Raw genomic sequence first — 15,663 nt, forward strand, 5'->3', positions numbered from 1 at the left:
GATTAAGGTCAGCAAAGTATCAGAAGAATGACAAGTACAATAGTATTTCATTCGTATGGAATATAAATAAATAAAGGGACAGACAAAACTAAACCAATACAAGTCCTAGACATCTGACTCTAGGATTGAGGCTACCAGATGGGGGTGGTGGGGCCAGGGAGGAAAGCGGGAAGGGATCTAACGGAGTAGAGCGGAAGATGAGGGCTGCTGTACCGGTAGGTGTGTGATAGCCAACAGCTGAAGAGGTGTGATTCTCTAACTCTAAATCACGTACCGCACTGTAAAACAACACTGCATCAATGAAAATACCATTTAAAAAGAGACCAAAAATATATTTGTCTCTTTTTCTCTCTTTTCTGAAGCTCCTGGTAGTGAGAAATGGGACTTAGAATTCTCTAATTTTCTTAATATCCTGAGCTTTTCTCAGTCTTTGTTTCCTTAAATAGAGGTTTAATATTATTTTCCAATGCTTCAGTTGACATTTTCTACTTTTGCTATCATATATTTTATTCCTAAGAGCTCGCTCTTGTTCTCTAATTACTCCTTTTCTATTGCATCCTGTTTGTATCTCATAAATGCAAAAAGGTCTCTTATAAGGTGATCTCACATATCTTAAATTATTAATTATGGGGTTGTTGTTGTTGTTTTTTAAGTTTTCTTCTATTCCTCTCATAGTTTCATATTTCTCTGTGGGAATTTTTAAAAAGTGTATTAATTTATATTAAAATTATTTTGATCTCTCTTGTTTTGGAAGTATCCTCAGTTGGATACCACTCCTTCGCTGTGTTTTCATATTTAAAAGTAAGGCACCATGCTCAGCGAAATAAGCCAGAAAGAAAAAGAAAAATACCGGATGGTCTCACTCATAGCAGGAATGTAGAAAACTTAAAAAAGGGACCAGGAAAAAGAATAATTATAAGAAAATATCAAAATCAACAAACAACTATGAACCAGAGACACTCTAAGAGGGGTGGTGGGCAGGGAAAGGAAGGATTGGGGTCAAAATAAGGGGGCTGTAATTGTATGGGGAGTATAAAAAATAAAATGTGAAAAAAAATTAAAAATAAATAAATCTTTAAAAAAATAAAAGTAAGGCGCCAAAAAGTTGATTAGAAATCACATACACAAGTGTGGGGCTTATCATCAGAGGGTTGCAGACCCATCTGTTTCATCAGAGAACTCCCCAAATAAAATAATCTCTCTTTGACCAGTTTCTGAGATGAACCCTCCAGTATTCTGCATAGGGAATGTAACTTTGTTTGCCAGAGTTTTGGGTGTAGCTGAGGGAAGCGGTTTAAAGAGCCTCACTATTCAATAAGTAGACTTTCATTTAGTCATTTTGTCCTTTTGAATTGTAACTTTTTAAAAGTTCTTTATCATTTTAGTAGGGTTTCAATGAAGATAAGTATCTGTTTAATCAATTTTGTTAAATGGAAGTTCTGTATCAATCAGTTCCAAGACTGAAGAGAAGTAATCACTTTGTAAAAGCATTATTACACTATTAAAATGTAAAGAAAACATCTCTATTATTTAAAAGATATTTTTGATCAATCTACATTGATTGAGTAAAACTACTGTACCTTCTCAGTGTTGTCAACTCAAATAATTTAAACTATAATTATTAATCAGCCATATATATGTATACGTATGTGTGTGTATAGAATGGCTAAATAAAAGACTTCCAAATGGTTTGTAAAAAAAGATACTATCCTTTTATATGCTGAGTAACACAGGACAAGAATTTCAGAAAGACCATGTATATGCAGTCAACTAATATTTGAAAAGGAACTAAGAATATGCAAAGGAGAAAAGACAGTTTCTTTAGTAAATGGTGCTGGAAAAACAGGATATCCACATATATGAAAGAATGAAACTAGACCTGTAACTTACACCACTCACAAAAATTAAGTCAAAATGAATTAAAGATTTAAATGTTAAACCAGACACAATAAAAATCCTAGAGCATAGGGAAAAACTCTCCTTGACATGGATCTTGGCAATGAATTTTTGGATACAACCACACTGCAAAATGAAAATAAAAGTGGGTCTACTTTTAAGTAGTTTTAAAGTTTGTGCACAGCAAAAGAAACAGGAAAGTGAAAAGACAACCTATGGAATAGGAAAGATTTGAAAATCAGGTATCTGATGCGGAAGGTGATTAGATGAAAGGAGTCAAAAGGTACAGTTTCAGTTAGAAGAGAAAGTCCTGGGGGTGTAATCCACAACATGATCACTACAGTTAACACTGTCATACGGTAATAGCTACAAGTTAAGAGTAGATCCTAAGGGTTGTCATCATAAGGAAGGATCCTCCCTCCCCTTCGTGTATCTATATGAGATGATAGTTGTTAACAAAATTTATTGTAGAATGATTTCACAATATGTGCAAGTGATTTTTCTGTATACCTTAAGCTTATCTAGTGATGTATGTCAGTATCTCAAGGAAACTGGAAAAAAAGTTACAGAAAGATTACAGTTTATAAATAGAATTAAGCAATATTTCCTATTCAAGATAAGGTATAAAGGAAAGGGGATGGCTTGCCTAAGATAAGAGCATGAAATTAGTAACCAGGAAAGCCAGGACTTGGGTCTTTTGACACTGCTGTTTCTACTACATAATTCTTCCTCTAAAAAGACAACTATTTTGTCCGAAAGGCTCTGTGAAACAAATTAAAACTGATTCAGTACACTTTGACTTTTACTTAGACTGTTTCCCAAACACTAAATTAATTTTCAATTTACAATATATAAATTATAAAGCATTAATTACATCGTCAATATCTCTAATGGGTGAAAGAATGACAGATAAAATTTCATAGTTCAAATATCATTACTTTCTTTTCTATCTAATCATCATCACTTATGAAAACCTGAAAATTAATATGACATATGAAAGTATTAAATACCATGTTTCAAATGATCAAACTCCAGTATTTGGGTAGAAAAGCCACAATATTCATGTAATTTTTGTGCCCCACTAACTAAAAAACATTACTGGTATTAATAATACGGAATACCCATTTATTCACAATGGTACAACCCACTTGTATAAGTTAGCCTGTGCTAGCTACCTGAGATATAGCATTCACCAGGTGCCAAGTACTATTCTAAGCACTTTGCTTACTGAATCCTTGAATTAATGCTATTAACATCTTAGTGTCACACCTATTTGACAGATGAGGAAACAAAAGTCACATGACCTATACCAAGCTTCCCAACTTCCTGCAAAAATTTCCTTTTAAAACTCTAAGCCTTGGGCCTCCCAGGTGGCGCAGCGGTTGAGCGCTGGGTTGCGAAACTGCCCGCAGCCTCTACAGCGCCAGTTCAATCCCCGGCCACCAGCAAGGGTCCCACATGGCGCACAGACCTCTCCTGCCGCGCCCACTGCTCCCCTCAGCAGTTTATTTCGTCACTCTGCCTGTTCTGTTCCCTGCTCTGGCTCTGGTGAATTCTCTCACCCTCCTGAGCTTCTGACTGTACCCAGTGCTTGTATAAATAAATAAATAAATCTTTGGGGAAAAAAAAAGTTTAAAAAAAAATTCTAAGCCTTCTTATAGCAGGAATATAGGGGAACCAAATAAGACATCAGTGTAAAAAAATAGTAACAGTACAAAACATGACAAAGCAAAAACAGACAATTATAAACCAGAGACATCCTGCAGGGGAGGAGGCGGGAGAGGGATCAGAGGGAGGGAGGGAGGGAGGGAGGAGCCCAGGGGACTGGGGTGATGGTGCACGGGTGCATTGGGGAAGGAAACTCCATGGGGACTACACCTGAGGGGTTGGGGGGATGCTAATATTGTTTAATAATGAGGAATGATGTAAAAAATAAAAAAAATAAAATTCTAAGCCTTCCTACCATGTTCCTTAAAACTCCTGTTGCATTATAAAATAAACTTACATGATTAACATACTCAAAACAAAATTATTTCTCTACTTTTTCATTTAAAAGGGCAGACAAGGGCCTCCTCGGTGGCGCAGCGGTTGAGCGCTGGGTTGCGAAGCTGCCCGCAGCCTCTGCAGCGCCGGTTCGATCCCCGGCTGCTCCCCGGCCACCGGAGGAGGGTCCCACATGGCGCGCAGACCTCTCCTGTCTCGCCCGCTGCTCCCCTCAGCAGTGTACTTCGGTCCTGCTGCCTGCTCTGCTCCCCACTCTGGCTCTGGTGAATTCTCTCACCCTCCCACACTTCTGACTGTACCCAGTGCTTATACAAGTAAATAAAAAAAAAAAAAAAAAAAAAAACCCTGCTTTAAAAAATAAATAAAATGGCAGACAAGTCTAACCATCTCTAACTCTCCTCCCTTCTTGAGGAAAGTTCTTTCTCTCCATGCCCCAACATCTCAGTCTGGAATTTCCTGGGTGCTACTTATTCAAAGTCCTTCCTCCAAACAAGGACTCTTCTTACTCCCACCATAAACACTCTTATAATCTCTGCAGGCAAATGAAATTTATACACAGCATTTCCAGAAAAAAATCATATAACTGCCAACTTTTGCAATTTTATCTATGAACCCCTGGGAACTCACAACCAGCACACAACCCAGTGCCTTTCCATTTCTAACAATGTGGTCTCTAAACTGCCCAAATCAGAATCACCCGGAATACTTTGTCTAAAGTAGTGCTATTGAAATTACTTTGGAACTGAGCTCTCCGGTGATAGAGCGCAGGAGTAAGCACTAGAAAACGCTTTCCAGGTGATTTCTATGGTTTATTAACATGTAAGGCCCATCCTAATTCTCAGTTAGATACATGGATCTGTTTTCATCCCCTACCCTAATCCTTGGCATTATTCAAGAAAACTTTAACGTAATTCAAGATACCTACACATTATCTTTACATTTTTACCTATTGTAAGTCAGTGACCAGCATTTTCTGTCCATGTCAACAAACTACTCCTTCAACTGCCTACCCTAGACCCAGAAGAGCTATTCAATCTATCAATAATCTTAAAATCAACAGTGCACTCCGCCCAATGTATTCTCTCCCTCTTTCACCAAATCTTTCTTCAGTTTTAGCCAGATTCCAATCCCATGGCTTCTGTTTTCTCCAACTAGCAACTCACCTGCCGTGCCACAAGGCACAGAGCAGGTTCTCTGTGACCCAGGCAGACAGGTAACGGAGAGTCTGGAGCCCTCAGTGGCTTTTTCAGGCTTTTAACAGCATTCATAGTGCAGCAAAAAGGTACCTGGCAGGCAGGGGACCTGGGGGAGGGGGCGCCGGGAGGGTGGCAGCCCCAGGCAAATATTCACTCTTTCTGGGCTCTCCACTTCTTTGCTATGGTTCTGCTACCTCTTCTATTACTGCTGGCGTCTCCGTGACGCCGCCCTTATATGCTCATTCTCTCAGCCCAGGTGTGCCCACTTACGCATGCCCACAGCCTACTCCAAGTGTCCGCCATCAGGCACACATGTAAGATCACAGGTGTGGATCTTAGACGCCAATGGAGGGAGGGCAGAAAATCCTGTCAATTTCCATTTACCCTACACCACCTCACAGCTCTACTTCCTGCTCTGCTCAGCACACAAGACCTGACACCATGGACATCCCACATGGACTTGCAGAGGGACCAATTGGCACCTTCCATCCCTGCTGGAAATGGCACTAATGAGTTGGGATGATACAGCTAGTTTAGGAGTCTATTATATTTTAGACTTTTATTTCCAGTTCAGATTAGCTTGAGGATAATTACCATTTTTAGAATTAATACTTAATGAGCACCTAACACATTCGATGATTATTTCATATATTCCTCACAACTCTTTATAAGGTAGGTACAGCATCATCTTAACTAAAAGCTAGTGATGCTAAGAAAGATTAAATAATCCTAAGGTCTCAGGGTCGGTATGTGACAAAGCTGAGATTCAAACCCATCAGACCCCTTTCTACAGCCTGGCTCATGTTCCTTGTCCTCCTACTCCAGTAATAAATAAGAAAAGAAAGAAAAGGAAAAATAGTAGCTCAGGCATCTATCGTTTGGAGAAACTGGAGAAAGAACTGCTACTTCCTCAGAAAGGTTCACCCACTGTTCTGTTCCCCTCCATCTATTATCCTTTTCAGAACTTGTCTTCAGAAAGTGGGAACAGATGGTAGTACAAAAAGGAATCATGCTTTGGAAAGCTTAGTAGTGAGCTTCACATGTAGAAACCTTTGTCCTTTATCAGTTCAAATTTCTAAAGAATAGTATGTGAAATACTGTGGAAAACTTTAAGATTGAAAATGAGTATTATGGCCAACTTTTCAAACTCACCTCTTATTTTTCTTGTAATTTTCCAGTTGTTGCAACTGCATGTGTTTGTATCTTTCTAATTCACACTGTCCACATAAATCCTCCAGATTCAGCAAGTGGTTTTCTACCTCCTCAAAACTTGCCTCTAAGTGAGCTGAAAATATATGGTCAAAAGAGGAATAAATATCAAAAATCAGTATGCTTGACCATGGAAAAAAGAAAAAGTGTCCAAAAGTTAAAAATTTAAACTGTTCAGCTGGTTTTATATTTATCATTCTTAATTAAACTTTCCTGAAGCAAAATCAAATACATTGACTAATATTAGAATATACTATAAATGATCTTTGTTTCTATATTTCAAACATTTTCAAGATGTAATTTACCAAAATAACTTGTTTTCTATTAACGAAGATGAGGAAACAGAGTATCTTGACTACTCTAATATGATATCACATACGAACAAGAAATTTTCAAATACAGAAAATGTAACACACATTCACACAAACAAAATCCAGTATTTGAGATTTCAAGTTACTTTAGCACTGTCTTGCCTTAACACAGCATAGACATAAACCTTTAAGACACTGTATAGATGTACAAATACTCAGTAAACATAGGTCACCAGGCCAGTCAGCAACGGTGGGGAAGAGATTCAGCTCTGTCTTCCAGTCCTTCCACTGGTCTTTCCTTATTCTACTTGACTCAGACACAGAGCTTTGAAGTTTTTTTGAAACATGGATTTTATCTAGCCAAATTCTCCATTTAAAATATTCAAGACCTAAACCTGCAGAAATTAATTCAGGGCCTTGCCTAAGGTCACTCAGCTAGTGAAGGGCAGTCAGGTATCAAAACTGAGTCCCTCTGACACTAAAATGACTTCTGATTGATAGCGTACTAAGCAAATGTCATAACTGTAGGGGCAGAGATTGGCTGTTTCCTCAGGCAACAGAAAAGTTTTAGAGGTTAAAGATTTTAGAACTCGATCGGCATCATGGCAACTTACTGAAGAGTCACATGCTAGACACTGGGATACAAATATGAAACAGTGCTTGCGGGCAAAGAGTCTGAAGCAAAAGAGAGGCATATTTCACTGACAACACAGTCTGACAGAGCCAGACATGGGAGTGTTAGCATCTATCACGGATGTGGGAGGGGAAGGCTCCGCAACAGCTCTGACTCCCAAGTCTGGAAGCTACAGCCCTGCAGCCAGGAGGGGGAAGCAGAGGGAGAGAGCGGACTAGGCGGCTTTCCAGTCTTGGTTTCACTTAAATGGCTACAAAATAATTACAGTGCATCTAATGCCTTCATTTATCCACTAGATGACTTTTCATATGACTTTTTAAATGAGTTTTCATAATATGCAGGTTGAGGTAAACTCAAATTTTAACTTGGAATTTTAGGTTTATTAAAATACAATGTTTGGCCTGTTTTAATTAATCTTTGATCTAAAGATCTATTATATGCATAAGTAACCACCTTTTCTTATAGAGTAGAATTCTAATTTTACTCAGTACCTCTGGTTATAACCTTGACCCCCACCACCACCCCCCGCCACCCTTCAAGCTGGTAAGACCTAGTAGGGCTGAAAGACAAGGATTTAGGAAGAGACAGGAGATAGGGGATATGTATTGAAAAGCAAAACTATGAGAAAAGTGTTTAGCACTCCTCTTTAAGCACTGACTTTTATTCACATTGCTATGGCACCATAAACCATTGGCAAAGCTGGAAAAGGCTGGTAATGATGCAGCTCATAACAGTTTTGAATCTCTCTTCAGGGGCCACATCAAACAGTTAACATTCGATTATGGAAAACCCAACCTGAAACAAGTTGCAAAATCTAAATTTTCATCAATGAAAAATTGTATCTAAGATTTTTTAATAATGGTAAAAGGTGAATCAGGAGCTCATATGAAGATAAACAGTCACAAGGATGTTATTATATTAGTTGCAATTTAAATTATTTTTTGTTATTATATAAAATGGAAAAACTGCCAGGGAGGTAGTACTACTGGCCCTGAAGAAGCAATATTCGGCTCATTCTGTTGTAAGCAGTCTGACGTGACAGCCTTAAAAAAATGATCATAGCTAATAGGATTATTTAAAAGGCTATTTCACTTTGATTAGTGATAAGAACTCAAATAATTAAATTTAATACAGAATCTATTTAACTCTGAGCTACTTGGTTCCTTCAGTTTCATGCACATTATCCTTAGCATATAAAGGACTGGTTAAGAGAAGGGCTTTCAAGTGCAAGCTTGAAAACAGGTCTGCCCTTTAGAGATGAGATGAAGGAAGATACTCATCAGTGAAAAGAAGGTAAGTAATACGCATCTTTCAAAGATGTCAAAAGGGTTCAATGAGGCAAAGTATGTAAAGTACCTAGCGCAGTACTTGAGAGTGAATAAATAATTTATGGTCCACCCCAAAACTGCAGAGAAAAAATTTTTTAGTTACATTTTGAAAAATCTCTTAAAACTAAAACTTTTGTAGACTGTAATGATCATATTGTAAATAACTTATGAATCTAATAGGCCAACATAAAAATTTTAAAAATTCTAGACATTCTTATATACCTATAAATAATATGGATGGCTATGTGCTTAGACTTAAGAATCCTTGTAAGTGAGAGGGATTAAATTTCAAATGATTAAAAAGAAAACATATAATGAAGTCAATAATACCTCTACATTATAAAACACGTGTGCTCCTACTACCTCTCTTATTTGGACAGATGGCAATTTCCACTTAGAGTTTAACTCTGTTGGCTGACTGCAGAGCTAATGAGGCCAGGAACTTGAATGAAGTTGATCCCTACGCAGGCCAATTAATTTCTCATGGAGAGAAATTCTGTTCTAGGTACAAACTGAACTTACCGCCCTAATTCGTACTTCTGTTAATAAAATGAGGACCAGGTAAAAACATGTGAATGGTTTAGTACCAAGCTGGAAGCACTAATAAGAAAAAAACAAGCCATATGTTCTTTGGAATAGGTCAACAACATCAGCCTTGTGCTAAATGGTAAAACTAGATTTAAAATGTTTGAAAATCACTTTACTGCTACCAGCAAATTCATGTTTATGTGAAAGTTTCAAAGGCTGTCAAGTACGTTCCCAGAATCCAGCTTAACTCCTTAACTTAGCATTCAGAACCCATCCCACCCCTACCGCCTCACGCCCCAGTTACAACCTACTTTTCCAGTCTTACTACTAACTTCCTTCAGGGTCACTCACCATTCCAACATCCCTGCATGTTCCGGAAATGCTTCTGCTTGTCTCCACTGCCCACTCCATCCCACTTTTCAGGCTCAAGTCAATGCTACCCACCCCTCAGCCCACAGAGATTTCTTCTGTGCTTCCACACATAATCAAACCTTACATAGACTTATATTTTGACCTACATCATAGAACTATTTGTGTATTCTCATCTCTCTCAGGGATGAGTAGTGTCTTAAGGGTAAAGATTGTATGTTTTTACATTTTTCCCTAATACCTCATTTGTTGAATTCAAATAAGAACGATTTCTAGAGATAGAATGATCCTATCACTCTAAAACATAAAATAATCACCATAAATAAAACATACCTTCACAAGAAGCTCAAACCTCTCCATTTTGCTCACTATAACAACAGCATATGTCTCATTTAGAGATCAGTGGAAAAGATAGGTGGAATTTTATTGTGAAAAGCCATTTGGGAATGCCTGACAGCTGTGCAGGAAAGAGCTCCACAAATCTTTGTGAGAAGACTGTCCCAGAGGAAGAGTGATTCTGTTTGGAATTTTTCTTTGTGTCATTCATTTCAAACACATAGCTGTAGTGTTAACTACTGATATGTGAAAAATGCAGTGGCACATTAAAATTAATTATTCCACACTTAATGAGTGCTTTTCTAACAAAATAATTAGCTTCAAGGAACAAAGAACTCTTCTTTGGCTACAAATCCAGAGGTCACGGAGGTCAGGTCTAAAAGACTGCAAGATTTTTCAAATGCTTACATTACTTTTGTCTGTAGTAAGGTAATGATGGTATGGTAATACAGAACTTGAAGAAATGTACCTACCTGCAAAAGCTATTATGGAATAAATGAGATCCATGTAATAGACTAAAAGAGAGCTAAAGAGAGTTAATATGCTCTTGAAGGGTCTGATCCTAGAAAGTTATCTGAAAAAGAAGAAGATAATTTCATGAAACACTAAGAGCTGTGACTGTCTCCCTGGTAGGTGCTTCCTAAAATTCTCCCTGGGAGAATGCAAAACAATATAATGTATCAGGAGATTTCAGATCCAAAGAAAGATATACACTCAGTTTATGGCTGCCATTCTCTTACTGCATTTTGTATTTAAGAATAGAATCTTCTGTTTCAGATGAAGGTAACAGTGTTTTTAATGTAGGTCACATAAAATAAACTAAGCGATAGAGAAAATTCAGACAAACCCTTGACGTTTTAAACCACATTAAGGAACAGGATTAGACTACCCTCTAGTGGAAGTTGAAGAGAATTCAAAAAACATTTTTCAAACATTTTCCCAGTTTTATGATAAAATGCACATCATAGTAATGTCACAGGATAAGAAAGTAGATAGAATTCAGATGATGCTATTCCATTTCACCTTTATAGACTGTAATTTCAATGTACAGACGATTACACTTTCCATCTCACCACATGTCACTCTGTGGTTTTGCATTCTAAACTATTATGTAGAACAAGAAAAACTGCATAACATCTGTCAATTTGCAAAGGCTAGAGAAACTCCCACCAGAATGAGAGCATCTTCACGGCAGGGACCGGTCTTATTCACTGCTCTATCCCCAAAGCCTACACAGAGCACATACCAGATGCTTGATACGTGCTTGGTCCTGCGCTGAGTGTTCTACGCTTGTCTTCTCACCAGCCCTCCAACTACCCTTTACGGCAGGTACTCTCGTTTTTCAGACAGAAAATAAAGCTGCAAAAGTTACAGAATCCGTATGAGGTCTCAGAGTCAGGAAGCCATGAACTGGGATCCAAACGCAGGTGGAGAGTCAGTTCCACAGCCCTTATTTTCCAGTTTCCAGCACACCTTTATCATTGTTTTCAAATGGTAAGCCTCACTGGTAATTATCTATTACACAGGTTTTTGTAAGCTATCTGCAACACACCCCATTTAAAAAATTGCAAACATGAATGGATTATCCATTTTTTCTTAACAAATTCCGAGGTATCAGGATAATTCAGTGAAAAGCATCATGAAAAGTCCAACTGCTCACATGATTATCAATCCTTCACTCTTTAATAGGGCCAAGACTCACGGGAAAGCAAGGCAAGCTGAAAAGAGATAAGTAATGTGGGAAATGGAGGGCCGACTGGAAATGATATTAGACCTGATAGTGAATAGGCAAAATGTTCAAAGTAAAAAAGTGAATCTACAGTTACTATTTTCTTCTAAGTTATTTTTATCTTTTATTATTATTACTTATAACATTACAGCAAAGTATTTAGATGATGAGGTATTTTGAGGCTACCAAAAAAATAAAAATAATTTCATAGTATGTAACATTTAAAACCCTATGTGCTTCTAAGATCAAGGATTAATGCATAAATTCATTAAAAGAAATTAATAAAATAAATTAATGATATAAATATGTTTATCAATCTAATCCACCCCAATTTGGCATGAAAATGTATTCCACAATGATTCCAAGAAGATTTAGTCACTTATCTGAAAGACTCACAATTTTAAAATACTTCGCCATAAGCTTTCTCAGGCCAACAAATCCCAAGTCTCTAGAACTCCAGTTTGACTTTGTTTTCTACAGTTAAATTACTAAGTGTAAGTATCAGGCAAGTAACTGTCGATGGAGTAAACCCTAAAGGTAGAATATATTTCAAACACTAATTCAAATTGGCAATACATAAAAAAAAAAAAAAAAAAAAAAAAAAAAAAAAAAAACCAATCCGGGAGCCTCCCTGGTGGCGCAAGGGGTTAAGATGCAACCCATGAAGCTATCCGCAGCCACTGCAGCACAAGTTCAATCCCTGGCCAGGGAGGTACCCACATGGCGCAGCAGACCTTTCCTGTCTCGCCTGCTGCTCCGCTCAGCAGTGTATGTTCAGTCAGTCTGCCTGTTCTGTTCCCTGCTCTGTCTCTGGTGAATCCTCTCACCCTCAACACCTCTGGCTTGTACCCCAGTTCTTGTATGCATGAATAAATAAATATTAAAAAAAACAATCATTTAGATATCAGAAGTATCTTCTAAGAAAACCAAACTCCCAAAATTGCTCAATATAGGTTAGACACTGACTTGAATTCAAAAAGCCCACCCCATTTATTTAAGAAGTTAAAATGGAGTTTCTAAAGAGGAAAGTACCTATTTTTTAAAAAGATTTATTTTTTTTATTTATGCATACAAGAACAGGGGTACAGGCCAGATGCACAGGAGGGTGAGAGGATTCACCAGAGACAGAGTGGGGGAACAGAACAGGCAGACCTAGTGAAATACACTGCTGAGGGGAGCAGCGGGCGAGGCAGGAGAGGTCTGCCACGCCATGTGGGTCACCTCCCTGCCCAGGGATCGCGCTCTTGCTGCAGAGGCTGCACAGCTTCACAGCACTGCGCTGCGCTCAACCACCTGCGCCACTCGGGAGGCCTTAAAGAGGAAAGTATCTTTAAAAAAAACATGAAACTCAAACAGGATATCAGATTTCTTATTGAGAATGAAAATAATGTATTTTATATTTTAAAAAGACTTAGATAAACTGCATTTCTGTGGCAAAATGCACTGAATCAGAAGAGTGGTATTAAGCAAACAGGTGAAAAGAGAATTTACTCTCAGCAGGAAAAAAGAAGGTAGGTTACTATGGGCAATTAACTCTGCAAAGAAACAGACAACCAATAAAAAGCAGCTAATTCAAAGAGATGCAGAAAGTTAAAACAAAAGAAAAAGAAAATTCCAAATACCTTGGGGGCTATTTCCATCAGTTTGCTATGAAAGGCTAGGGATGGCTCTACCCACAAGAGGGAAAAAATGCAGAGGGTAACCACAGCTATTATGCATTTTCCCCAAGATCCAGCAATCTCTTTTTCATGCCCTGGCTTAAGAAATAACAAAACACAGGCACCAAGATGACATTTGTAACAGTCAGAGTTCTAAGAAGACAACCATGAGAGAAACTGACAGCTGCCATGGAAACTGCTTCGCTCCCACTGAGGACGAATCATACAATCGGAATCCTGGATCCACAGCTTATTAACTATGTGACCCTGAGCAGGTCACAATCTCTCTAAATCTTACTTTCCTCATTTGTAAAGTGGATAATAAAAGCTACTTTTATATGCTTCTTGTGAGGACTAAAGATAATGTTATAAAGCACCTAATAATCTTTGACATAGTGTAGGTGCTATAAATGTTAGCTACTGTTACAAGCAACAGCATTCTAAATACCTTTTGGGTTTATGTTATTCACACACAAAAAAGTGATTCCTAGGGCAAGCTAGGGATAATTAGGCAGCCTCAAGGATGGTGCAGGGACTTCAGGAGAGTCAAGGAAGGCTCCAGAGATAAGGACAACAAAGTCCAATCAAACACCCCAGAATTTAGGACATTAGGGACTTACTTTATGACCTTAGGGTCAACAGGACATTCCGGATGGAGGATAAGGAAGAAAACAGATAAGGGCTGCAACACAGAGACTTAGTTCTGGGCACAGAGACATTTAGGCAGTGAGGGAGACCACCGAGAACTAAGCAATCACAGAGAGACTGGTGGGGCTTTAGAATAATCAGGGAAAGAAGGTCTGTGTTCCCTGAGGCCTGCCTCCACTTGGGCTTCCTTGCCCTTCCCTGGCCTGGTTCCATCAGCCTGGGAGTCCCACTTTATTTCTGTTCCTTTTCTCCTCAATAAACTTTTTCTTTCTCTAAACAAACCTGCCTCTTCTCGCTTGCTTGCCTGAGAGTCTGCGAAGTTCCTGCTGCAGTTTCGTGAGACACCAGCCCGTGGTGGGCTAGTGGCTGGGACTCAGCGTTGCCCCTGCAGCCTGGGATCCATTCCTGGCTGGGAGACTAGGCCTGAAAACCTGCAATTCGGTATCAAAAGCTTTTTATGACTTGCTGATTATGTGCTTTTTAAGTCCATTTAGTTTTCCATTTAAAAACATAAAACTGAAAAATAAAGAGATGGAAAGAGTATCCCTTACCTTCTTACTAATAGGACTGGTTTGGCTTATTGCCAAAAAAGTTTATCTCCTGTGTGAACAGACCTTACTTCTTCATCGAGATTTTAAGCTTGGTTAGAAAATAGTAAGCCACATATTAACCTAAGATGTGGAACTGTCAAGCATAAAAGTTTATTTTCTGAATATAAAACCAAGAAATAAAGAGTATCTGCATATAACGCATACCAATGAAAACAATAAAAAATTTACAGACTTCCACAATGTATATATAAATTTGGCAACACAGGTACCCTCATTTACATGGATTTGTTTGACCTCCTACCACTTTGAAAACCAAAAAGCATACTTCAAAACATGAAACTTGGGTCTCCCTGGTGGCGCAAGCGTTTAAGCATCAGCACTATGAAGCTATCAGGAACTACTGCAGCACAAGTTCTATCCCCTGCCAGGGAGCTGACCCCACAAGGCACAGCAGACCTCTCCTGCCTCGCCCGCTGCTTCCCTCAGCAATGTATTTTAGTCAGTCTGCCTGTTCTGCTCCCCACTCTGTCTCTGGTGAATCCTCTCACCCCACGCACCTCTGGCCTGTACCCCAGTTCCCATACGCATAAATAAATGAATCTTAAAAAAAAAAAAAAAGACGAAACTCTAAGCAGACTTAATTTTAAAAATAACTACTTCTGGAGTGCATCCCACAGTCATGACAAAGGCACCCCAATCTCTTTTATTTTCTACACTTAAACTTGACATTTCTAAATTTAAACAAAGACCTAATGTTGCAAAAAAACATGAGTCACTTTTAGAATCAGCAAAATCGCGTTTCCTGATCTGAAGAAAAACCTCATGGCATATTTAAAAAATCAATCCTACACTTTAAATGATTTTCTAATCCTCAGTTAATCAGAGTATGACGTTAACTAGAATTCACTTTACTACATTCCCCAAGATCTTAAGAATTTAATGTATTCTTAGAAAGTTTTAAAAGTATGCCAAGTCCAAGTTATTTTCACTCCTAAAAGTAATATACAGATACAAACATAAAACTTACTCAGATTTGCTGTCATGGATTCTAAATCTGCTATTAAAGCTGGAAGTTGCTGAAGTTGCTCCTCTAACTCTATCAGGCTCGTCTTCTTTTTCTCCCAGTGTGCTGACAGCATAACCACCTCACTATCCACCAGCTGCAACACAGAAGAGAAAGATAAAGTAAAACCAGATTTTATGACCGAAGAAATTATAGCCAGCATGAGAGTCTTTAAAAACACCTCTTCTGAGTTTAAACAACAG

At 38.3% G+C, this 15,663-nt stretch overlaps 1 protein-coding gene across 4 annotated transcripts in view; it reads right to left on the bottom strand.

The window, feature by feature from the left end:
* The window catches only part of DTNBP1 (dystrobrevin binding protein 1), a 118,357-nt gene that overhangs the window by 82,485 nt on the left and 20,209 nt on the right, over positions 1-15,663 (bottom strand). For 3 of the 4 annotated variants that reach the window (XM_054698325.1, XM_054698324.1, XM_054698326.1), the window contains exons 5-6: positions 15,425-15,557; positions 6,249-6,381 (exon numbers count right to left, since the gene is read on the bottom strand). In XM_054698325.1, coding sequence (XP_054554300.1) covers positions 6,249-6,381; positions 15,425-15,557 — 266 coding nt within the window. The remainder of the gene's footprint in view (positions 1-6,248; positions 6,382-15,424; positions 15,558-15,663) is intronic. The other variant, XM_037518898.2, reaches the window with a different exon arrangement.

The sequence above is a fragment of the Talpa occidentalis genome, unplaced genomic scaffold (assembly GCF_014898055.3).
Source record: "Talpa occidentalis isolate TD23 unplaced genomic scaffold, MPIMG_talOcc4v2.1 talOcc4.2, whole genome shotgun sequence".
In the NCBI taxonomy this organism is placed as follows: Eukaryota; Metazoa; Chordata; class Mammalia; order Eulipotyphla; family Talpidae; genus Talpa; species Talpa occidentalis.